Source organism: Macrobrachium nipponense, chromosome 23, assembly GCF_015104395.2.
Source record: "Macrobrachium nipponense isolate FS-2020 chromosome 23, ASM1510439v2, whole genome shotgun sequence".
NCBI lineage: Eukaryota > Metazoa > Arthropoda > Malacostraca > Decapoda > Palaemonidae > Macrobrachium > Macrobrachium nipponense.
Genome location: NC_061090.1, coordinates 10782072 through 10808048, shown reverse-complemented (window position 1 = coordinate 10808048; position 25977 = coordinate 10782072). Strand labels below are relative to the sequence as shown.

Sequence of the window (25977 nt, the reverse complement as noted above, 5' to 3'; positions counted from 1 at the left end):
AATCCGGGGTGAACAATGAACAATTGTACACCTCCGAATACAAGATATTTTGAGGACAAACTCAGATTCCGCAAAAATCATTCGCATTATCGGGATACGATGCAGCAAGAGACTATTACAGAATTCTGTTACCGTGCGGTAAACAGAAAGATGAGAGTCGAATAGATATCTCTGTTTTAAAATTCTCGCAGTACCGAAGACGATGAATACTAGCGTTTCACAGCAGTAGATGGTCATTCATGTATGCGAGAATCCCCGTTAATCAGAGACTTAAGTCCGTGATTGTTGGGCAGAGATACGGTTGTTATTCAATCAAAGCAGGTGAGAAAGACATAAACAACCGTCTATCTCAAAGCGGCAGCTGATACTGAAATGCCTCGGGCAATTCAATACGCAGTAGCTGTCGCTGACTCGTCATCCTGAGTTGCCAAGTAATCCTTTCCACGAAGGAATGCGTTCGGCTATTACCACTGAGATAAAAAAGATATGCTCGAGCAATTAATATTTAAGCGAAACGAATTTCGGTAAATATAAAAGCTTAAATGGTGTTGTTGTACAACACCATAAGTATATAAAATTGAAACTGGAAACTCCTGGGAGGTTGCAGGCAACCCGGGTTGCAGTTCAATTAGAATACTTTTCGTCTAAGTCGCAATCCGTAGAATAACCAGGATATGCGCCTACCCCTCGGACCATTCAACTGCTTACCGAGGAATCATGGTCGCGAGGTTAATATACGAGTTAGTATATTTGTAGGATTCTGAACAACGATCTCCATCCTAAATTCTTTCCTTCAAGAAAACAAAATAAGGATTGGAGATCGACCACCTTCGTTCTCTATTAAAGAGAGTGAAGGAGAAGTCTTCCTCGAAGGAAAGCTTCAATGGTGAACAGAATACTAAGACGATAGTTCCAGCCAAACTGGATATTCCCGTCCGTTCTTCTCTATTCCAGGTTGGTCGCCTACTGTGAGATAGTCTTCTTTCAGCAGCAGTCTTCTTCCTAATGCTAGAAATTCCAGGAATTCGAGCATAGGCGAGGTTCCCGATTATCGTGTAACATATCGGGGATTCTCGTCTCGCTCACTTTAATACCGTGGGTCTCGCCTATGTGTTTGGAGATCGTAAGAAACTCTAACACTGAATGCGCTAGAAATTCCGTAGAATTCTAAGCAGTCTGCGAAACCCCCACCGAATTCGTCAAACGATATCGGCTGGTGGTCCTCTCGATTCCCGTAGAAATCGAGAATGGGGCAGGATCCCTCCTCAACTACCGGGGCTTACGTCAGGTAGACCCGAAGGTCCCCCCTGGTAGCGCAGTCCCCAACGTGGGATCCTACAGAGAAATCTATGTAGGATCCTTCCCCTTTCCCTCGTAGCCGTAAGGAGAGAGGGAATGGGGGAGGAATTGGATACTCGCTCGCCTTCCCAGTGGAACTAGCAGTTGGAGAAGAGTAGGAGCAGCCATCGCCTTGCGGCGATGGCCTCTCAGAGTCTGGGAAAACGTATCGTCAGGAGAAAAGGGTCTGCCGCCACTGTGAACGTCGTCTGGGTGGGGCTGATCGACGCGACATGACAGAGAGCCGATACCGTCCTCCGACTCATTCCAGTCCTCGTCGAGGTCGAAACCTCTCAGGAGGACCGAAGGAGTATTTAAATACGGTGTCCGAAGACACGTAGAAACGCCGCTGTCGCCAGTAGAGGAGGTGGAAGTAGCTTGATCGACCGGCCAGAACTGAGAGAGCCTTCTTGTCCGGAGACGAGAGACTCTGGTTCAAGACAGAATCGGCAAGCTCCAATCGCGGCATACCCACCGTCGGTTTGGGTTCCCTCTCGGGCCCCCAAAACGACTAGAGCAGAGACATGGGCTCTGCTGGTGGGAGCGGCGATCCTTCCCCCCCCCCGGTCGTTGTGCTGACGAATCAGTGCAATAACCTGGGTAAAGTTACTCTGAATCTCGGAAGTTACAGCGTCTTGAGGACGTAGGACCGTCCACCGTCCTCCAACGAATGAGCGGCTACCCAGGACCCTCCTCCTTCAGAAGAAGGACCAGCAACAGATCCTGACGGTTGCCTCCAATCACTTGCGTACGTCTGGTTGGTCCTAAGACCAAACTGGCACGTGCGGCGTCGTGACGGGATCGTGAGCGGCGCATCTCTCACGATCACTCCTATATACCTCGCATTCTTTCCTGGCGTATGCCGAGGAAGTTGAAGGTATCGGAGAGACAGAACTGACGCTACCCCCTCTCTGACGGTCGCCTCCAATCACTTGCGCGTACGTCCTGGTTGGTCCCTAAGACCATACGTGGCACGTTGCGGCGTCGTGACGGGATCGTGAGCGGCGCACCTCTCACGATCACTCCTAGCTACCTCGCTCTTCTTCCCGGTGTAGCCCGAGGAAGTTGAAGGTAGTGGAGAGACAGACCTGACGCTCCCCCCCCCGCTCGCTGGCAGGACCAGCGTACGTGGGGGGCTGCAGCCGATCACCAACCCGCGGTGGGGATCGATCTGCAGGCCTGGCCGTGCCGATCACATAACCTGTGGCGAGCGGCTCGACTGAGCACGTCGACCCCGGTCCCAGTGCGTCAGACGAGCTGCTGCTGGTCACCGTATCCGCCCAGTCCCTGTGGGAGCGGCGGTCAGGTGACCTGCAGAGCTCGCTTTCGCCGTGAGACCGTGAGCGTCCTCGCGGCACGTCAAACCGCTGGTACCAGCCGAGGCTGGTACCGTCGGTCGAGGGGGACCTGGGGGACCTCTTCCCAGCCTCAACCCGTGGCCGGTCAGAGACCGTCACGTCCACCCGGGAGGTACCGGCTGGTCGCTGCGAGAGCGGACCGCTGGCCTGGCGAGAGTCACCTGAGCGGCTCTCGACAGTCTTCTGCTCCGTGCCTCGGTCATTGACGCTGAGGCGAACTCAGGCGTCTTCACCTTTGGCTGCACGGTCACCCCGAAGGAGATCGTACACTCGGAACTTCCTCGCGGACGAGAAACCGAGCCGGTACCTGGCTTAGCAGCAGAGCTGCCAAGACCAGGCGAGGGTGTACCAGCGGTAGCCAGCACACCCTTGGTCCCCGTCTTCTTCTTCTCAGAAGGGGAGACGGGCCCCGTTCCCGGAAGGGAACAGGAGGAACAGCAGAAGAACCCCCGTCACACCGGAATGTGACGAGCCCTTCGAAGTTCCCGAAGTCCCGAAGGGTCTTCTTAGGGGGAATAACAAAACCCGGTTACCAGCTGGTCGCTGCGAGAGCGCCGCTGGCCTGGCGAGAGTCACCTGAGCGGTTCTCGCCAGCCTTCTGCTCCGTGCCGTGGTCTTGGCGCCGAGCGAACTCTGCGCCGAAACTTTGGCTGCACGGTCTCCCGAGGGAGAGCGTACACTCGGGATCTCACCGAACGAGAGACCGAGCCGGAACCTGGCGTAGCGGCATCGACCGCTAGCACCAGGCGAGGAAGTACCAGAGCTAACCGATACTCCTCTGGTCCCCGTCTATCTCTTCCTTACGGAAGGGGAGACGGGCCCCGCTCCTGGAAGGAGCAGGAGGACCAGCAGAAGGACCCCCCGTCCCACCGAGGTGGGACGGGCCCTTAGAAGTTCCCGAAGGAGACTTCTTAGGGGGGGGAGGCAGCCTTCTTCTTCTTCGGCTTATGGGCCTTAGAAGTCGAAGGGGAAGAGGCAGCAACAGACGAAGACGAAGATGACACCTTCCTCTTCTTCGTCAGCTCACGCAGGACAGTCGTCAGGTCCTCCAACCAGGCCGGAGTCGGGCCTATTGCCGAAGCAACACGGCCCGACTGCACCTGTCCGGAAGGACCTGGGACTGGGGAAGACACACCATGGGCAGGACCAGCATGGACAGGCGCAGGAACCAGGAGCGACAGGAACAGCAACCAGCTCAGGAGCGGCAGGAACAGCGGCAGCGGTAAACACAGAAGGGACAGCCAAGCCAGTAGCGGGAACCACATCAGCGACAGGTTACGGCAGGCCCAGCCATCGCCTCGTAGAATCATCGGCAGCCAGCGTGGTACTGGCGGCCGGTCCAGGGGCGAGCTGCTGGAACAGCGGAAGTCTGGGGCAGGCAACACGAAGAAAACACAGGCGGCGGCGGCATACCCCTCCTCGGTACGGCGGCGACCGGCCCTAGAGCGGCAGACGGCGTCACCGACACCAGCATGGGGAGTGTAGCATAATCGGCCGTGAAGGTTGTAGTGGAGACCACTCCAAGGTCACCGCCCCAGACCTCGCTAGACTCTGCAGCAGATCGTGGATGCTAGGCACGCCCTGCAGCCGCAGTGGTCCATACCTGTCCAAGGTCGTCTCCCACGGCTGTAGCACCTGCGGTAGCACAGACAGATTAGTAAGAGGGGTTCCCTCACGCACGGGGGGGGAGACATGCCCCACCCCGAACGGAAGGAAGACCCCAAAAACAAAATACGAGGAAGCTGAGCGGGGGGGCAGGAAAGAAGACGAAGAATCGGATACCAAGGGAGTCGCGGGAGAGCTTTCCGACGACTTCCTGGCAGAACCTTCGCTTCCCCTACCCCCGCACAGCAGTGAAAAGAATATGAAAATGAAACAGAATACTGCACTTGCGATTCACTTCATAGAACTTAAAGAGGGAAAAATCAATTCCCGGTAAGAGCGGAAACTTGATCCATAATAATATGATGCTATCATAAATATATATGAAAATGAACAATACTGCACTTGCTATTTTCACTTTCACAGCAATAATCGTAAGGATTAATTCCGGGTAAAGAGCGGAAATTGATCCAAAATTAAATTTGATGCAATTAATAAATGAAAATGAAAAGAAAACTGCATTGCGAATCCACTTTCCATTCATTGCATTCTATTCATACAAAATAAGAGGCTCTTGCCGAGCGCAATCAAGCTCTCGGCAACGAACGCACAGGGCAAAAATATAATGAAAAAGAGTACTTACATCTTTCAATTACACACTTTCGCCCAAAATACATGACTCCGGCGCGAGTTAAACGCCCTCGGCACAGAGACATAATTCAAGGGTTCAATTCATGAAAAGAGCGGAAATCGCCGTCTCTACGGCGATAGCTCCATGTTGATTCATAATTAAGTAATGAAAATGAAAACAGTGTACTTACAGTTTCATTTTCAAGTCAAACCAAACCATTATAGAAAACACAATATAAACAAAGCATACGACGATGAAGCGGGCAGAGAGCGATGACGAACACGTCCTTCACACCCGCGGCCGAAAGCAAAAGTGATTCTTCACCGCCCGCGCACGATCGGACAAGCAGTTAACTACCGTTCTCCCCTTGTTCGAAGCTTACGACCGTCCCAGCTGCCGCTAGTTACCTTCCTATTGTTAAAGGACCGAGGGTTTGTATTACGTATCGGAACAAATGCTTATTCTGATGTGTAAAGTACTAGAGTCAAAAGTTAAGGTGCAAATTATAGCCTGGCCCAACTGTTGACCTCCTAGAAAATTAGGACTTGCATTTGAAGGAGGACTATACAATAATGAATTTTTGGGCATAAAGCATCATTTAAACACAAAAAAGTTTAATATTACACACTTCCATATGGTACATATTTAAAAGACATGATGAGATATTCTAAAACTGAATTTTCACTAATCCAGGACTCCTAGGGAACCAATAGTAGTACGTATTAGATTAATGAAGGTCTACCTGTAGTCATGCAAGGAAATCCCTGCCCAATGTCTGAACCAAAACCACCAAAAAAAATCCAAAAATCAGAAAATATGTCAAACATCAGTAATAATTATGCACAAAAAACTTTAAGTACTTATACAATACTCTGTACAGACCTGTCTTCATATTTGATGACAATATCCATTAAACGTTTTAGCTGCCGAATAACACGTTTATTTTTTGGATTAGGTTTTTCCCTGGCAGGTCTGCCTCGTTTCTTAGGCTTAGGATCATCATCCAGGTCCATGTCATCACGCCTACGTTTTCCTTTAGAACCTCTCTTACTCTTGCTACCGCCATTGACTTCCTCTTCTTCCTCATCCATGGCCTGTAAAAATATTGCTCCAGGGTAAAAATTTTTTTTTATAAAAACTCACTAAACGAAGTACTACGTGCACTGAGGCCCAAGAACCTGTAGTACACTAGTGGCTGTTGAAAAAGGTTCTTCACTTTTCAAAATAATGTAAGAACTTAATACAGTAACACCTAAATAGGCACTTTGGGGGTCTGGCTTTACGTACCAACAAATAAAATCCATCAAATAACAAAAGACCCTATATTACAGCCTGCACTAGAATATTTTCTAGAAGATATCTTACAACTAACAGCAATTCCACATAGTTCTTACACTAAACTAACTTGTACTTTACACTTAACATTCAATTCACAAGGCGTACCTAAAAATATATTGCATCTAAAATGGAAGCATATGCAAAATCATAATATGGTAGCTGATAAGTATAAAAGGTGTTAATCAAATACATATTAGTCACACTGATCAATTCACAAGAATAATTCTTCCTTCCTTTACAAAATTCAAAACTTTTATAGCAATATTAAAGATAAAATATTAGCCAAACAATACTACAGTTCAATTCTTCATACACCACACATGCTACAGATGAAACTTGAACCCAGAGAAAATATAAATTATTTTTAAAACTATTGTCATGGAAAACATACACTTTCACAACAAGAGGTCTGGTAACTTTTAACAATGTATACTTTGTTGACGAGTCATCACTCCCTAAAAAAAAACCACACTACAAATACAAATGCACAGTGCACCTAGAAAAGCTTGCTTACAAATTCAGTCCAATAGCACATCTAAATTATCAAATCCAAGCTAATCTTTCTTTTGACATAGAAAATCAATAAGGACAGTTATAATTACAAGATTCCAAGTATTGCAGATGAAAATACTGTAACCTAAATTACAGTTCTCTGAAGAGCAATTTGAAGTTTTTAATAACATCTGTACCTCTCACTCTGAAAAGGTTAACGAACAAAGTTTCTAGACTGTGCAGTGCTGTAATATATATCACGAGAATGATGATTATTATTAGTATGTATAGCTGTTTCAATGACATTAATTTATAGTCTTCTCTAATCTTCATATTTTTTTCATCAGCATGTAGCTGGTGTATCAGGTTTCCTAAGGGCACATAAAGACTTCATTTTGTCTAAGACTTAATATTTCCTCTAAAGTCCTCTAAAGTGTCAACAGCACACAGGAAATCTTCTATGAGAGTATAAAAGTATGTTAGTGAATTAAGAGACGTGATGTACAAGTAGGTATTTACAGCAGGCAGGCGTTTATAACTGGTGGGTTGGTCAGTAGGCAAGAATTTAATTGGTCATAGGTTGATGACTAAATCTGTCACTGAGGCATTGAGATCTCCTAGGTTCATCTGGTGTTGTTGGCTGGGGGTGGGTGCTGGTTCGGGTACCCCCTACTAGGGTGGTAGGTATTATAAAGCATCCAGGTGACTTGCCATCAGCTTCTGGCTCTCCCTCTCTTTCTCTCTCTCGTGATGGTATTTGTTGTCCATTGGTTTCTTGTGTTTCTCCTTATAATAGTGGGGAGAAATTGTTTCCTTCACTGGGTTGATGCTTGGTTTTTTTCTAATATATGCACTGCCTTGAGAGACCATAAATATTGTCGGTTCAGTGTTTGGTAAAAAATTTCTGTTCTTTATGAGCTCAGCTATTTCTGGTCTTCTGTTGTAGTTTTCTCTATTAATTAAAACTGACCCCTTCTTGAAGGTGGCAGGAGAAACACTTAAGAGAGTCTGGTAGTGGTCATCCCAATGTAGGAGTGGTGGCATCCTTCCACCAGGCATGTGAATTCATAGATGACACTCCTCCTCTTCAAAGAAGTTTTTGGGGCTGCTAGATTGTTTTAAAGAAGCAGCTGGCTGGTTTTCATGTTTTTATAATAAGTTATGAGGCTAATTTTATCCCCATCTACAGTGGGACAGACATTTTCCTTAATTATTTCCTGATATCCTTTTCATCCTCTAAATATTTATAGTGCATATAATTTTTTTTAAATATTTTTTAACACTTTGGTTGTTTTGTGCTTTCCCAAAGCCATTTAAATCAGGGCAATTCGTTCCAACCAACCAAAAAAGTCCTCCTTTTCAAAATCTTTCTATTATTAGTGTTCAAAAGTTGAATTAAGAGTGTAAAGTATTAAAACTACATTATACAAAGTAAATTTTTGAAAAATTTTCTTTCCTTGAACAATTTACTAACTGTTTGGTGAAAATGACCCGCGGCCGTCTGGGATTGAAGGAGGAGAGACAGGAGTCCCTTGAGGAAACCAAAATGGTCAAAGAAGGCAGAGGTTGATAAAATCAAATTTAATAACATTTTGCAAGAATAATTAAAAGAAGCAATAGAGAGAGAGAGAGAGAGAGAGAGAGAGAGAGAGAGAGAGAGAGAGAGAGAGAGAGAGAGAGAGAGAGCCAATGACATCACCCGGATGGTTTATAATACCTACAACCCTAGAGGGGGCACCCGGACCAACATCACCCCCCGCCAACAATACCAGATGGACCTTGGAGACCTTAATGCCTCAGGGACAGATTTCATCACCAACCTACAACCAATTAAAATTCTTGCCTACTGACCAACCCACCGATTATAAATGCTTTGCCTGCTATAAAAACCTGTACATCACATATCTTAATTCACTTACTGTATTATACTGTCATAGATGACTGCTTGTGCGTTGTTGACATGTTAGAGGAAATAAACCTAAGGCAACTGAAATCTTTATACTACATCGTTATGAAACCCGATATACCAGCTACATGCTGATGAAAAAATATAAGTACTATAGAGAAAAGACTGTATAAATTAAATGCCGTTGAAACAGCTATAATATTCAATTCTACTCCCCTAATTATTATTATTATTTCTATTTTTTTATAAAAGACCCTCTTTTAAGCAAATACTGTTAAAGACAATGGCAGAATTAAGAGAGTTGATTTTATATATTATTTTTTCTATTTTTCTTAGAATCTGAGTAACTGGCCAATATTTATATTGGGAATTTCTAAAAATTAAAAAAATGCTGAAGGTGATCTTTTATTTTATTAAAACAGGATCTCAAGTTCAGGTCAAGCAGGGGTTGTCTTTGGTTTACAGCTGGTGTTGATGCTGGCATAGATGGTGTTCATGTGACATTTCGACCTCCTCATAGGTCATCTTCAGGATGGATCAGTAGAAGGACTGTAGCAAAAGTCTGTGTGACAGTATTTATAGCGGCTTAGAACAAGAGTTGAATTCTCATTGGTCGGGCCAGTGTTGGGCGAAGTTGGGGATCTCGTACCGATGGTCGCAGAGATTCTGTTGTGCTAGCGGCATAGTAGTGTGCCTGGGGATGGATGTCAGGAGTTCTGATTACCTGGCATTGTCGGGGGGAGCTCGCTGCTCTCCGGACGGTGGTGGGAAGGAGAGAAGTTTCCTGAATGATGTTTAAATTAGGTCTCTCCTCTCCTATATGGAGGTCTTCCATGAGACGCATACATCGGGGATCTGTTGTCTCGCCTATGATCTCCTCAATATTAGGGATAATATTTCTTTTTATTCATTTCTTATGGGCAGTCCTGGTATGGTTAAATATGGCTCCTTCTTGGGCATGGCATGAGATTTGCTTGGAGAAATCCATGGAGGTCATACCGATGTATTTCCTGAAGCATCCTCGGACCGGGGATGTGTATCAGTAGACCACACTCATCTTCTTCAAGGGATCCTGCAGGGGGCTAAAGGGTTGTTTCTCATCACCAGGCTGCTCATCTTCTTTGTTTTATAATATATTACAAGCTTAATTTTTCTGTCTGGGTTGGTGGGGCAATGTTTTCCTCAATGATGTTTTTGAGGACTTGCTCGTCCCCCCTTGTAGAAAAACTTGATGGGCTCTGGAATGTCGCAGCAGGTTCCTGGTGGCACCAGGCTTCCATATTCTTCCATAAAGATTCATCAACGGGACAATTGGTGTGTCCGTTGTCGATGACGACTTGGGCTGCGCGCTCCAACTCAGTGTGTATCATTCAAGGAGCAGTGTGAGGGGGCCCTTCTGACAAAGGGGCTGATGTGGAGCACTTATACCTCTCAGAGCACTCACTCTCACCATTCATGCACATTCCCAGGTTCATTGGCTTCGTGTACACCTTCGTGCTAAATCCACAATCTTGCTGTTCGACAAGGACATTAAGGAAGGGGAGGTACATGTAGTTACGGTGAGGCTTCTTGGCACAGATTTCCTGCAGGGCTCAAAGGGCATGCTTAGGGATGTTCAAGGATGGAGTGTCAGAGTCCCTGTAAACCCTGTCCAAGATATATTGTATGGTCTCGTCAACGGGGATGTTGGCAAACAGGGACTCTACATCCATCAAAGTGACACATCCTTCAGGGCGAAGGGGGTTCTCTTGCTTATGGGATTTAGCATTCCCTGGTACCACCAGGAACCCCACCCCAACGTTTCAGAGCCTATCAAGCTTTTCTACAAGGGGCACTTCCACCGGAGGTACAAGGAGGACGAGCAAGCATTCAAAACCTTCATCGAGGAAAACATCAGCCCACCGACCCAGACAAAAAGATTTAAGCTCATAATATATTATAAAATGAAGAAGAGCAGTCTGGTGATGAGAAATGACAAATTTTTAACCAATTTGTATTTTTCATAACTAACAAACCTGAGGTCTTAACATTAGGATAATACTAGCGCCAAGCTGGAAATTGGTAGAATTAAAATTAAGCTTGTGAGATCCAGGGACTATTGGTATCTACCTTCGGCCCCCTTGCAGGATCCATTGATGACGACAAGTGTGGTCTACCGATACACATGTCTGGTCCGAGGATGTCTCAGCAAATACATTGGTATGACCGCCATGCATTTCTCCAAGAGAATCTCCTGCCATGCCCAAGGAGGAGCCATATTGTTCATATGCGGAACAAACCTTCAGTCTTAACAATAGGATATTTTCCAAATGCCAGCTGGTAACCGGTTAAAACAATCTGAGATTGGAAAGCAAGACATCTGTGAGATCTGGCAAGGCCTACATGTACAAGGTGAAAGCTGGTTAGAGGCTGAGCATTCAACCTCGTGATGCACGAGTCTCTTCCTAACCATCTTAGGAAATTGACACTTACACTTTGCTCTCCTACCAAGCAGGTTTTTCTGCCCAGGTATTCAGGGGTTCCCGTGCTCTAGGTTTTTGACACAACTTGCAGTAGGTGCAGAGCTAACTTTTGTACAGTGACAAATCCCTGCCCGGAATGTCATGCCTGGCCTCCCTGCCTGGAATGTCATGCCTGGCCTAAGTCGCAGTGGAGGTTGTCTTATAGGAAGAAGGAACATCGCAGTTTCGACTCTTCCCTCTTGGGAGGGGTTTTCTTCATCTCATCTGGACGATTTGGCTGCTCCCTCTCCTTTGGTCACTCTCCCTGATGCTAACTCTGGTGTTCCTGTGTCTCCTTCATTCCAATGATTCATCAATTAGTATCAGGAGTGCCATAGGGTGATTTTGTGTGTATGTAGTCCCCTCTACCTTGGGTTCCGATTGTCTTCAAAAACTATACCAGGACTGCCCATAATGAACAGATAAAAAGAAGTGATATTATCCCTAATATCGAGATCATAGACCAAACAACGGATCCCCAACATCTGTGCTTCCTGGAAGCCCTCCATTCAGGAAAGGAGAAAACTAATTTAAATATCACTCAGGAAACATTTCTCCTTCCCACCACCACCCAGAGAGCAGCGAACGACCCCCTGACAGTGCCAGATAATCAGGAGCCCCCCAGGAAAATAGGACTCCCACTACAGACAGAACTCCTGAGTCCATCCTCAGGCACACTATTATGCTGTTTGCAAAACAGAATCTCCGCAACCACCTAACTTTGCCCAAGGCCGGCCCGACCAATGAGAATTCAGACACTCTTGCTACACTCCTTCTACCAAGTCATCTAGAAGATGACCTGCGAGGAGGTTGAAACGTCACATGAACACCATCTATACCAGCATCAACACCAGCTGTAACCATAGGTGAACCTGGCCTGGAATTGAACTACGCCTATGGAATAATACCGGCACTGATCACAACCCCTGCTTGACCTGAACCTGGGATCCTGTTTTAATGCATTCTTTTCATTTCTAGAAATTCCCAATATGAATATTGGCCAGTTATTCAAAAACATTGCTGAGCCAGAGAAGCGGATTGTAATAAAAATAGAAAAAAAAATATATAAAATCAACTCTATTAATTCTGCCATTCTCTTTAACAGTATTTTTATTATTATTATAATTATTATTATTATCATCATTAGGTAGTATAGCCATACCAATGAGTTACAACAAATAAATCTCATAAAGCTAGCACATTAATATCAAGAAAAGCAATGACTAATAGTATCCAATAATTCAATCAAATTTAAAAAAATAATTCAAGACACCACACACTATACTTTAATGTTATACGGTAACAATTATGGATAGGAACAGTATGTAATAACAGTTCAAAATTTAAATATAAAAAGGGTAAAACCATAAGATGCAAACCAACTCTACCTAAAACTCCGATCAACTACCATCTCTTCTCGTTACTATTAACTAACTTATCTCCTACCTCTCAAAAAACAAATTTTGCATTTCATGAATGCAAAATGGCTAGAAATTTTCTAGTCTAGTCTTGAACAAGGATAATAACCAAAGAGTTTAATCATTAACATCCCATATGATACTTCTTAAGCTACATCTCCTAATCAGAAAAAGTATGCTTCAAGCAGATAACACATGCAAGAAAATGGTTAAAAACATGCCTGGTTAATTCCTCCAATAAACTCTTCAGTTTTGATAGTTCAAAATATATGCACCTGATGAAAATTAGCTTTGAATATGTCAATACTACAAAAAAAATTAAATAAATTTGAATTACATTCTGAAGTTTCAATTTTTATAGCCTCAAAGGTCATGTCATAACAACCACTGGAAAAGCCTAGAGGTGCTTTTAAAGATATAAGTAGACTTATTGGCATACAGAATTCAAATTTCATTACAATGGATTTAATGCCAGTATTCTGAAAAATGTAACTTAGCAATTGATGAAGACTTGCTATATGACAACGTGAGCAGTACAATTTTTCTACAAATCCACATTAAAACTGTACTATAAATTACCTCTTATAAGATGCTCTTTACTCAAACTTAATCATCAGCTCTCAACATCTCTGTATTTTAACTGTTTTCCATAACAGAAAAAACAAACATAAAAACTATTTCATAAAATTGTTTCAACTTAGGATTAACTTTCCAAAATGAATTTCTAACATGCTGAAAGAGAGAAAATTACAAAAGAGACATATGAATAGCTTACAAACATAATACAAAAAGTTATAAGGTAAACAGTGAAAAGCCACACTACAAAAAAAAAATTATTATAAACTAAGTTACGAATTACCCTTCTTCTACCAAGTAATACAAATGACAAAGACACCCAAAATTCTATATAAAGCCAAGCTGTTACTGGTTAGTCGTCATCATCTTAAAGGGTAAAACAAAGAAGTGATGCCGTTTCGCATTCCTTGTTCCTTACACTCACAAAAAATCAATCACAATAATCTTAAAAATTTGGCCTTACTGATCCACAGCAAAGCATTCCCAGAAACCAACTGTATGTAACCTAACCAATTTTTTCAACAACATTAACACACAAACATATTTATCACTGACTACCAAAATAAGCCTTAAACATAATTCAAGTTAAATCAGTTAAGGATACTACAAATGTATCAAAATCCATCTGAAGCAAAAAAAATTGTCTTTAACTCAAAAACATACAGCAAGAATACAAACATCACACATGTAATATCATTCAAACAAAACCAATCTGTAGAGATGAAAGCCTATTCATACCCAGCGCAACAAAGTTTAACACATATGGCAACAGCATTCTGCTTTGAGCTAAGGTGCAGGAGAAGCAATATAATATTCAACTAAACCCTCCAAAAAATTTCCCACAAATAAGTTTCAGTAAGCCATTTCAGTTGTTTAAAATATCCATGCCCATAAGACAATTTACTTTATATCCAGCAAAAGCTTTAATACGGGGCCCCCCTTTTTCCAACCAAACAAAAAGCGGCGCCCCCATAAGCTTAGATCCTTGTCTAGATAAGCTAAAATCAGTTGCGAAGCCAGAGGAAAACCAGCACAATAAAACAAATGGCAGCATCTAAAATTATTAGTGTAAACTGAGGTTTCATAACATATAACAAAATAAATAATACCATTCCATATCCTTTTACCCCTTACCTCCTTCCCATCCTCTTCAACTGCCTGCATGAAATGGTAATAAAATGCCAATACAGACTGTTATATACAATTCACCTTCACTTATAATGGATGGCTTTCCAATTTCCAAAGGATCACATGTGCATCAATAGTTCCTTTCGAAACAACTTCTCTACACTAAATGGGTATAAAAGTTCTCTACAATATAACTTTAGGTGTATAAACAGCTAAAAAAGTATTTCAGAATGCAGTAATTCATAGCTCGCAGAAAGAAAATAATATAAATTTTCATAATAAAATTTATTATTTGGATACTTACCTACTGTTAAATTTAGCTATATCTCCCTGCCGATTAGGCGAGTCGGCATTCAAACAAAAAATTTAATGGCTGCCCGGATGACTGTCACCTGTTCTCCACCAGGTGTGTTTCGAATGTTTTAGCTCGTCAGAATTCTCCTTAACCCTCTTACGCCGACTGGACGTATTTTACGTCAACATATTTTGTCTCCCGTGTGCCGACTGGACGTATTTTACGTTGACTCACAAAATTTTTTTTTAAAATTCGCGGAAAAATACTTATAGGGCTACCAGCCTAAAACTTTGAATCACGCACCTTGGGGGATGCTGGGAGTTATTCACGGATCAAGGTGTTGTTTTGTTTACAATCGTTACACAGGTGCGCAAGCACGAATTTCTTTCTTGCCGCACTAAAAAGTATCTGTGACACATCTCGGAAATTATTTCGTCACTTTGACATAATTTTTGTACCATTGTAAATTAGCCGTTACATGAAGTATTATATATGAAAATGTGCACATTTTTATGTAGAATACAACAATAAAATACTCATATTGTAGCTTTTATCAGTTTTGAGATATTTTCATATAAAAAAAGATAATTGCCAAAATTTCAACCTTCGGTCAACTTTGACTCTACCGAAATGGTCGAAAAACGCAATTGTAAGCTAAAACTCTTATATTTTAGTAATATTCAATCATTTACCTTAATTTTGCAACTAATTGGAAGTCTCTAGCACAATATTTTCGATTTATGGTGAATTTATGAAAAAACTGTTTTTCCTTACGTCCGCGCGGTAACTCTTCCAAAAAAAAATCATACATGCGATTGTGGTAATGTTTGCACCATTTTAAATTAGCCGTTATATAAAGTTTTATATATGGAAATGTGCGCAATTTTATGCACAATACAACTAAAAATAACCCATGGTTGTAGCTTTTATCAGTTTTGAGATATTTTCATATAAATAACGATAATTGCCAAAATTTCAACCTTCGGTCAACTTGACTCTACCGAAATGGTCGAAAATGCAATTGTAAGCTAAAAACGCTTATATTCTAGTAATATTCAAGCATTTACCTTCATTTTGCAACAAATTGGAAGTCTCTAGCACAATATTCGATTTATGGTGAATTTATGAAAAAAAATATCATTTTCTTTTTTTACGTCCGCTGCGCGGTAACTCTTCCGAAAAAAATCATACGTGCGATTGTGGTAATGTTTGCACCATTTTAAATTAGCCGTTACATAAAGTTTTATATATGAAAATGTGCGCAATTTCATGTAGAATACAACAACAAATAATTGAAGGTTGTAGCTTTTTTCTCATTTTTGAAATATTTGCATATAAATCACGATAAATAGAAAAAAAACCACGTTCGGTCAACTTTGACTCTACCGAAATGGTCGAAAAACGCAATTGTAAGCTAAAACTCTTACAGTCTAGTAATATTTAGTCATTTATCTTCATCTTGAAACAAATTCAAAGTCTCTAGCAAAATATTTAAATTTATGGTGAATTTAAAAAAAAATCTTTCCTTCCCTCTGCATGCGGATTCTCCGCCACAAATCTCCGAAATGCTACGTCCCATTCTCGGAATATTTGCTCCATTTTCATATTAGCATTTCATAGAGTTTTATATATGAAAATGTGCGCAATTTCATGTAGAATAAAACGAAAAAATATTTGAAGGTTGTAGCTTTTTCTTATTTCCAAAATAATTGCATAAAACAAAAAAATATACGTATATATATAAAAATTCGACATTCGGTCAACTTTAACTCGTCAGATATGGTCGAAAACTGCAATTGTAAGCTAATACTCTTACAGTATAGTAATATTCAATCATTTATCTTCATTTTGAAAGAAATTGGAAGTCTCTAGGACAATATTTAGATTTATGGTGAATTTTTGAAAAAATATTTTGGTTACGACAGCGCGTTTACGAATTCATGCATTATTTTGTGATAAAATTTTCTCTGTGTTGCTTTAATCGTTTTACAATGTTGTTATATACCAAAATGATCGCAATTTAGTGTACATTACAACGAAAAAAAGTAACTTGTTACCTTTAACCATTTTGCGCACAACGCGATTTGAATACAATTATATATGAAATTTCGTTTTTGCGCTATCATATATCGCATTATTTATATATGATAATGATAATTTTTTACATTTCTGATGGTTGCATACTAAATTTCAGCCAATGACAAATAAAGGAGCCAAAAATGAACTCTTAATCTTGAAAACTAAGCACGCTGTGATTTTTTGAAAAAAATATTTTTTCCGCTTCCGCGCTCACTCTGAAACATCTCCGGCACACGGGAGACAAAATTTTTTTTTTTACCGCTTCGGCGTTTAAGGGTTAAATTAGCCATTACATAAAGTTTTATATATGAAAATGTGCGCAATTTCATGTAAATACAACAATAAACAACCCATGGTTGTACCTTTTATCAGTTTTGAAATATTTTCATATAAATAATGATATAGAAAAAATTTGTCCTTCGTCAACATTAACTCAACCGAAATGGTCGAAAACTGTAATTGTAAGCTATAACACTTACAGTCTAGCAATATTCAATCAATTACCTTCATTTTGCAACAAACGGGAAGTCTCTAGCACAATATTTTGATTTATGGTGAATTTTTGAAAAAACTTTTTTTTACATCACGCGTTACGAATTCATGCATCATTTTGTGATAATATTTTCTCTGTGTTGCCTTGATCGTTTTACAATGTGTTATATACCAAAATGATCACAATTTAGTGTACAATACAACGTAAAAAAATTAACTCTTTAGCTTTAACCTTTTGCTCACAGAACGATTTGCATACAATTATATGAAATTTTTTTTCGCGCTGTCATATATCCCAATATATATGATAATGATACTTATTTTCATTTCTGATGGTTGCATACTAAACTTCAGCCAATGACAAAAAAGGGAGCCAAAAATGAACTCTTAATCTTGAAAACTAAGCTTGCTAAAAAAAAAAAATCCGCTTCGGCGCTCACTCGTGAACGCCGCCGGCATATGGGACGCGATTTTTAAAATACCACTTCAGTGTTTAAGGGTTAAACGAGGCAGTAGTAAGAGATTTGCCAATAGCCGAAGAGGAAGCAAGTAAAGAACAAACACAAGCATTACAAAAAAAAAAAAAAAAAAAAAAAAAGGAATAACAAACAAACAAACTCACTACAGATACATTATCATCTAAATAAAATATCTATACCTATATTATATATTATTAAACCTATGCATGCTAACACCTAAAACTAGGTGTTGAAGGCGACACAATGCGCCTACTGAGCAAGCATTAACGCTTACCGAAACAGTCCTTATGCAAATGCTTTAACGGTCCTTGGCAATTGCTTTAACAGTCCTAGGCAATCACTTTAACGTTCCTTTGGCAAACACTTTAAATGAGATTCAGATCATGACAAGGGCAAAGTAGGTATTGGAGGGTACAAAATCCCATCGTCCCGAGAACCGACCCAGTTCACTGGCAGCGGACACTACCAACTTTCGCAGGGCAGTCCTAGGCTCGGGTTACATACAGACGAGGGTCACAAAACTCAGTTCAACTGGTATTAGAACTAAAAATAGGTTTAATGTTCTAACAACTTTTCGTTACGCTTTTCCTGAACCGAATGGGGAGCAGAAGGAGGAGCTACAAAAGAAGTCAATACTAGCCTACTAAAATGCCTAGTCTGATTAGGGATAGCCTGACAGGTTTAAGTCCTGACCTAACTAATTGCTTTCGCAATCTATTAGTTTCCCGTCTTTCCTATATCTGACATACTCAGGCATAAATTTCTCAGAACAATTCCCTACATTCTTCACATCTAGTAGTTCCAAGATCACACTCTGTCCCTTGCAAGTATGTACAAAGGAATGTTGATCAACTTTCAATTTCAACATCCTGGTTACATCAAAAACATTCCTACATAGCCTGATGTTATTGGTTTTGCTTCCATTGGAAGATATACTATTAGGAAAATGAAATTACAATTCCGTAAACAGGTGTAAAACAGCCAAACTTCATAGAATACCAACAATCGCCTAGCCACAATGGTGGCAAGGAATATTCTGACAAGAGCTAAAACATTCGAAACACACCTGGTGGAGAACAGGTAAACTAGACAGTCCTCCGGGCAGCCATTCGATTTTTTGTTTGAATGCTGACTCACCTAATCGGCGGGGAGATATAGCTAAATTTAACAGCGAGTAAGATTCATCTCAAATAATCTACAATATCAACGGTACATTATTCACATTGCACCATCAGTTATTGTTCATATAAAACAAAATTTATAGAGTAAAATATTCTTAATACCTGATGTGGAATACCATTACAATACAATAAAATTCTGTTAGTAAGTATATAAAATCCTGCAGACCTTAAATGGATAAAAAGTGTCAAAGTATAAGCATCAAATAAGATGATCGTGAATTTCATCTATGTGTAGTTTTGTATGGCATGAGACTGTAGTAAAATTTTCAAGAATCAATACAATTTCACTCATTGATCACCCCTTTCTTTGGTAACCTTATAGATAGTTACAAATAATTACCTAAATCATGATAAAAAATTATAGAAAACAACTAGCACTACATGACAAATTATCAAGTGATGACAGCAACAGACGGCAATTCCTTCCCTTGACCTATGATAAGAGGCAATGCTATCAGTTTTCCCTTTTACAATCCAGTTCAGTAGAGTAGTATTACCATTTTACATTCCAACCACAAAATTTACTTTTCAATACAACCGCATCAATTTCTGTTTACTTTTCACTTACATCAGTGCTTTAAAAATGCAGTAAACTTCAATACAACTGCATCCATTACATGGTTTGCCTTTCCCTTCCATCAGTAATTAGAGAAACCCAACAGCATTCCCCTTACATCAGTATTACAGAAACCCAACAGAGTACCAAAACACATCGTGTCAGAATTAATCAACGTAAATATGCAGTTACAGCTAGCCTAAAAAAATTAATAATGCTGTTTGTGCACCGAATTTAAAAAGTACACTGAACAGATTGATCCTCCAGTGGTATATTAAGATGTAATTATAAGTCCATATACATTTCTTAGAATCTGCATTAATAACACTTCCAAACGAAAAGAATTCAAACTCATGTCCAAGCTGGTGCATGTTTGACAACATTCTCCAAATCAAATTCGAAGCAGGTTCAAAGGAAAAACTAAAACACTCAATAATAATTATTGTTCATGTCCAATTCGTCTCCTTGGTTAAACAGTACCGGAGTTAATTTAAGCCTGTTATTCCTAATTTGAAAGGCTACCTCAAATAAACTGACCTCCGTAATAATTAAAATAATTATATACTCCCTTAATCTCACTTGTCTATAAAGCTAGGTTTTCATTATAATCCATTGCTTGTAAATGGCTTAAAGGCAAAAGATCTTGCCCACAGTAGTTTCAATTTCCTTTTGGGGTTCTAGTGGTTTTATAGACACAACATTTTAGATCACTGGAAAACCTTTTTTGATGAGCATAGTGAGAGCATATTTTACATTAGTGGAATCTGGGAATATAAGGTCAATATCCTCTATTCTGTCAGAATACACTAATTTGGTTTGGTGTACAATGAATTTCTGACTAATAAGTTTCTAAAGAATTAAAAACTGTATCTTCAAGTTACATTCACCGACATTTGTATTATTGATTTTTGTAGTTGATAAGTAAATTCCTGAAGCTGAATTGTAGTTGCTTTGATCAACTAATTGCTTTATTTTACCCGAGACAAATTAATGTTGGTGTGCTCAAATTTTAACAGTGATACTTGTATCTGATATTAGAACCAGGAATCTTCCAATTTTGACACCCCCACCCCCCCAAAAAAAATCAAAATGGATGTGTTGGGTCAGACATCTTACTTTTCTCTATTTCATGGTTCTGGTTTTTGTAAAACTCTAGTCTTGTGTGACAAAATGCTTTGGAAAGGAGGAATCTTCAGAATTTTCCATTTTCTACATATATTGGTCTTCAACATTAGAAACAAAGGTAAGACAGTCAGGCTAATTAGCATAAAACATTATATAAGAGCAGTTTATGATTTTGACCTAAGTACTTGTTGATTATGTATCAGTTTAAAGTCAACTTATTTTATTTTTATTTTCTATATTGGTGAAATGTGGCCATTGTTCAATGTATGGTAAACAAGTTTGATTTTAGAAAATGTCTTATGTGTATTGAAATTGAGTTGTGACCTCATAGAAGACAAGGTGATGGCCGCATTGGGAGGAAATGTAAACAAAACAGAGCGGGGAGAACAATAGACCGATTTGGTGTTTGGTTTGGTAGGAGAGAAGTCTTATAAGAATTTGTGGGTTATAAGTCTTGTTGTGGTGTTGTTAAATTCTTAAGCTGGATTATAATGTACTGGGACTGAGGAATGTGAAAAGTCGGGTAGAATGTATGATTGTTTCATATAAGAAGGATTAGGCTAAGAAAATATTCATATGGTAACAGAGCGTGGTCACTTAAAGTTGGATATATCCAATAGTGAACAATAGGATAAGATGGAGAAGGGATTGTTGGAAATTTAGCAGGGTACAGGGATCGTATAAAGAATGGAGAAGACAAGTCGAAGACTTCCTTGTGGTGTGTGGAGAAGTGAAATATCAGGGGGATAGAGATAAGAATAAGATACGCTAATGCAGAATTAAAGTAAAATGAAAAACTATTTCAAAATAAGAAGAGAATCTAGTGAAAAGAGAAATTTTTTAATTAGTTATGAAAAGTGTAACAGTGATGAGGAAAAGCATGCTTGAAGGAGAAACTAAAGGTTTTCATGTACTGGAACAAGCAAATCTCACAGCATATCAAAAACAATAACAGATAATAAAGAGTATTTGAGGGATTAGGGAATAAAGAGGAAGGGTCATGGTGGGGATCAAAAGGCAATGCGAATTCTGGGACAGAGAGGGAAAACCATTGCAATATGTAAATCGGAATGGCATTGGGCTACGGATTGTCCTCAGAATTTTCAAAAGAAGAAGAAAACAGAAACAAAACAAGAAGAAAAGCAGAAAACAGAAACTGGCAAAGAAAAAGTTTATGAAGGAGAAGTCAGTAAAATAGAGGAAGAGGTTGATGTAATTTTAGACACAGAATGTAATTCAACAGTTTGTAGGAATTGTGACCAGCATGCATTGTCATGGGTTTGAGTCAGGAAGAGTTGAGGAGAATGAAGGATACTAAGACAGAGTCTGATAAAATATTAGTTTTGGTGAGTCATCATAAAAGTCAAAAGGAGTAATGGAAATACCAGATATTGGAAAACAAAAAGTTTTATTTGATGACAGAAATTTGGCAGGGTAATGTACCGTGGTTAAAAGGTAAGAAAACCGTAAGTAAAATGGATGGATATGACCATAAATTTGAAAGAAAATTGGGTTATAATAGAATTACTAGGGAAAATGAAGGTAAAGTTAAGAGAAGACAAACATGGTCACTTAAGAATACTAATTTTGAGGAGGAACTATCAAAAGCAGCACAGAAAGAAAAGAACGAAATAAAAAAGTTATTAACAGACTTGATTGCAAGTGGTGAGGTATGTAAATGATACAAAAGAAACCCAGATAAGCCAGTAGTAGGATTTTCTTGGAGTAATACACTTAAAGAAGTTGTAGCAATAGGCATGTAAGAATATCCTTAAATAAAAAAAAAAATAATAATAAAATCAGACAAAAAGCTATATCCACAAGATGGATAGGAACAGAAAAGGTAAAAAGGGAGGAAAAGGATATGTAAGGCAAGATTGTTAGCAAGAAGTTTTGAAGAAGAAATGCTGAATGGGAAAAAGACACTCCTACATGCAATGCTAAAATTTTAACATTTTGTTTGACAATAATAAAATTGAAATATTGGAAATATACATTAATATAAAAACTGCATATTTACAAGGTGATGAAATACAAAGAGAAGTATATTTACAACCACCTAGTTACCAGCCCGAGAAGAGTCTACTTGAGACTCGGAGGTCTGGAAAAACTAACCCCTATTAATAATAATAACAACCCCCTAGTGAAGATAGTTGGAGTGGATTATGGAAAATGAAGAAAGCTGTTCATGGGCTTAAGGATGCAGCAAAAGCATGGTACTGTAAGGTGATAAAAGTAGTGGAGGAGCTCAAAGGTGAGAGAAGTAGACTAGAACCTAATATATTCTTTTGGACTAAAGACAATAAAAATACCAAATTTGTAACTAATTTGTATTTTTCATAACTAACAAACCTGAGGTCTTAACATTAGGATTTACTAGCGCCAAGCTGGAAACCAGTAGAATTAAAATTACACATGTGAGATCCAGGGACTATTGGCATCTATACCAGGTCACGGGGCATGTATAACCAGAATGCCCACGGCTACCTGTGACCCACCAGTTATATTTCTAACCCAGTTTAGACTGCTAGAGGGGTGGTTCGAGGTGGGCCTTTACCTGTTAAGGCCTCAGGTTTGTTAGTTATGAAAAATACAAATTAGTTACAAATTTGGTATTTGTTCATATACGGAACAAACCTTCGGTCTTAACATTAGGATAGACTTACTTATTGGAGGGAGGTAAGTCTCTACAACTGGCTGGGAGTTTGCCACCTTATCCATTTCTCGAATATATTAGGGAAATCTTACCGACCACACTCACACTTGAGCACACTCGGAGAAAGAAAAAGTAATAAGAAATGAAAAATGAAATGGATAAAAAAAAAAAAAAAAAAAAAAAAAAAAAAAAAAACGGGCAAACTGAAAACCGGCTTTAAATCAGATAGACAGTAAACACGTCTTATCTTAAAGGCGGTAGGAAAATAACTGGTGGGTCACAGGTCGCTGTGGGCATTCTGGGTATACATGCCCCGTGACCTGGTATAGATGCTAATAGTCCCTGGATCTCACAAGTGTAATTTTAATTCTACCGGTTTCCAGCTTGGCGCTAGTAAATCCTAATGTTAAGACCGAAGGTTTGTTCCATATATGAACAATGGTAATTTGCGTACACAGGTAGATGATTTTTGCTACGGAGGAACTGAAGGATTTTTAAAGAAACCATTGGGAAATTGAAAAGAAAATTGCAAATAGGAGAACAACGAAGTAAAAGTTTTAAAGTATATAGGAGTAATAGTAGAGCATAAGGAAACTGGAATTTGTCTTAATCAGTGGCAGTATATAAATTCCGTAAGAGAACCAGAAGCTAGAAGATTTACAAATAGTGTTCGGACAAAAGGAGTTAACAGAGTATAGATCAGAGGTAGGACAGTTGAACTGGGTATCGCTACATACCAAGACAGAAATATCATACGTTAGTGAATTGAAGAAAAGCTTTTAATGAAAGAATGACTCAAGATATGGAAAAGCTCATTAAAATTGTGAGAAAAACTAAGAACCTAATGGGAGAAGTTATAATTACTGAGTTAGAAAAAAAAATTATTGGGAAGCCTATGCAGATCCTTCATTTGGGACTATAGAAGATGGCCATACTCAATTGGCTTATGTTATATCCTTGACAGATGGTAAGAGAAGTCCCATTTGGTAAAGTCCAAAAAATCCCAAGAGTAGCAAAATCCATCATTGAGGCAGAAGCTCTGAGTGTGGGGGAGGCCATAGAAGGATTGATATATTTCAAACATTTGTGGGAAGAGATAGGTAAGAGGGAGAAAATTAGAAGCATTGGTTAATACTGATAGTAAAACACTAATGACTGCAATAAAATAGAGTACTGGGGTAAGTAGGAAGAGATTACAAAGGACAAATTTTTAAGTACTGGAGTAAGTAGTAAGAGATAAAAAAGACAAATTTTCAATAAATTTGTATTCAAACCAGAGGTCTTAACATTAGGATAAATAACTTGGTGCCAGCTGGAAACCGGTAAAGTTAAAAATTGTGTACGCAAGGGACTATTGACATTTGTGCTTGGTCACGAGTCATGTGGAGCCAGCCACATTCCCCTCTTCAACCTGTGACCATGTTAGTTATTCTTCCAACCCAGGCTAGCTGTTAGAGAGGAGGTTAGAGGTGGGCCTTTGTATGTGAAGATTTCAGGTTTGTTATTTATGAAAAATACAAATTGATTAAAAATTTGTCATTTTTTCACATAAAAAACAAACCCTCAGTCTTCAGACTTCTGGGTTTCTATACAATGCCATAGTTCATTGCCTCTGAGGAAGATAATCTATCTGTTCTACTAACAAACCAGCCCATCTACTTATGTAAGTTTGTTACCATTTCTCTCCCCCTTGCTAAAGAGGATTATCTTGCTACTGATAGGTATCTTACACTGATGATAAATCTAACAGTAAGCGTACTTCACTCACCGGTATCTTGTTCGTTTCAGCTTATGACGGTACTCCCTTCTTACTGCCCATAAGTAAAGGAGGAGAAAGAAATTTGAAAAGGAAATAGACCAGTTATCTCATTCATTTCACATTCATATTGTCATCTTAGACCAGATACTAACTGACCTACCAGAGCTGTTGGATGAGTTACACAATTTGTTGAGCAACCACCAAAGGACCCAAAGAAAATGTGTCCAAGGACTACCAGGCAACATCCTTCATGTAAAGGGCATTGAAAGTGGTTTGTCGTAACAATGTACCATCTCTCAAAATTCTATGAACAGACGCCTTCTTAAATTGCCCAATATAAGTTCATCCCTGTAACGTCACAGGTTCTTGCCTTCCTGCCGTCATCGGACTCTCTTGTTTCTGTTGAATAGGGCTCTTTGACACTTCTTTCCTGACCGTTCTTGTTCTCATGGGAACCAGTCGTTATAGTTCTTACGAACGCCTTCTATGGCCATCACCGTTTTCACAGTCGCCTCCTCTGGCCGGCATAGTCATTACGGCAGCCATAGTCCTACCGACTGTCATAGTTCTTACAGCCATCCTAGTTCTTACATCCGTCACAGCTCTACAGCTGTCATCATTCTCACAACCTATCACTGGACTGTTGAAAACCTAGACATCAACCGTCTAGAGTAGACTGAGCTAATAACTAATGCTTGAGCTTTCTTCTTTGGAGGGATGTGACAGTCCCCAGTTTTGAATTTTGGCCTAGCCTAACTCCTTTCTTTCTCTATAAAAATGAATAATCTACCCACCTGTACGCTTTCTCCAACTCCAGTACACTCCAGAAATCACCTTTAAACACCAGCACCACAAGACTTACGACCCAAAAAACAACTCTACCAGACAGAGAGCTCTCCCCTACCAACCACACACCACCACACGTCTTCTACTGCCCCGTGTTATTGTTTACATCCTGCCGACGCCGCCGCCATCTTGTCTATGACGTCACAGCCTATGACGTCACAACACAACTTAAATACATCAACAGACACCTTCTAGAATCTACCACATGTTGTCTATATATA

The 25977-nt window shown here is 39.9% G+C and overlaps 1 protein-coding gene across 1 annotated transcript in view; it reads right to left on the bottom strand.

Moving 5' to 3' along the window:
• The window catches only part of LOC135198613 (transcription activator BRG1-like), a 264106-nt gene that overhangs the window by 22527 nt on the left and 215602 nt on the right, over positions 1-25977 (bottom strand). The window contains 2 exon segments of the mRNA XM_064226363.1: positions 5812-6023; positions 14295-14318. Of these exon segments, the coding sequence (XP_064082433.1) occupies positions 5812-6023; positions 14295-14318 (236 nt within the window).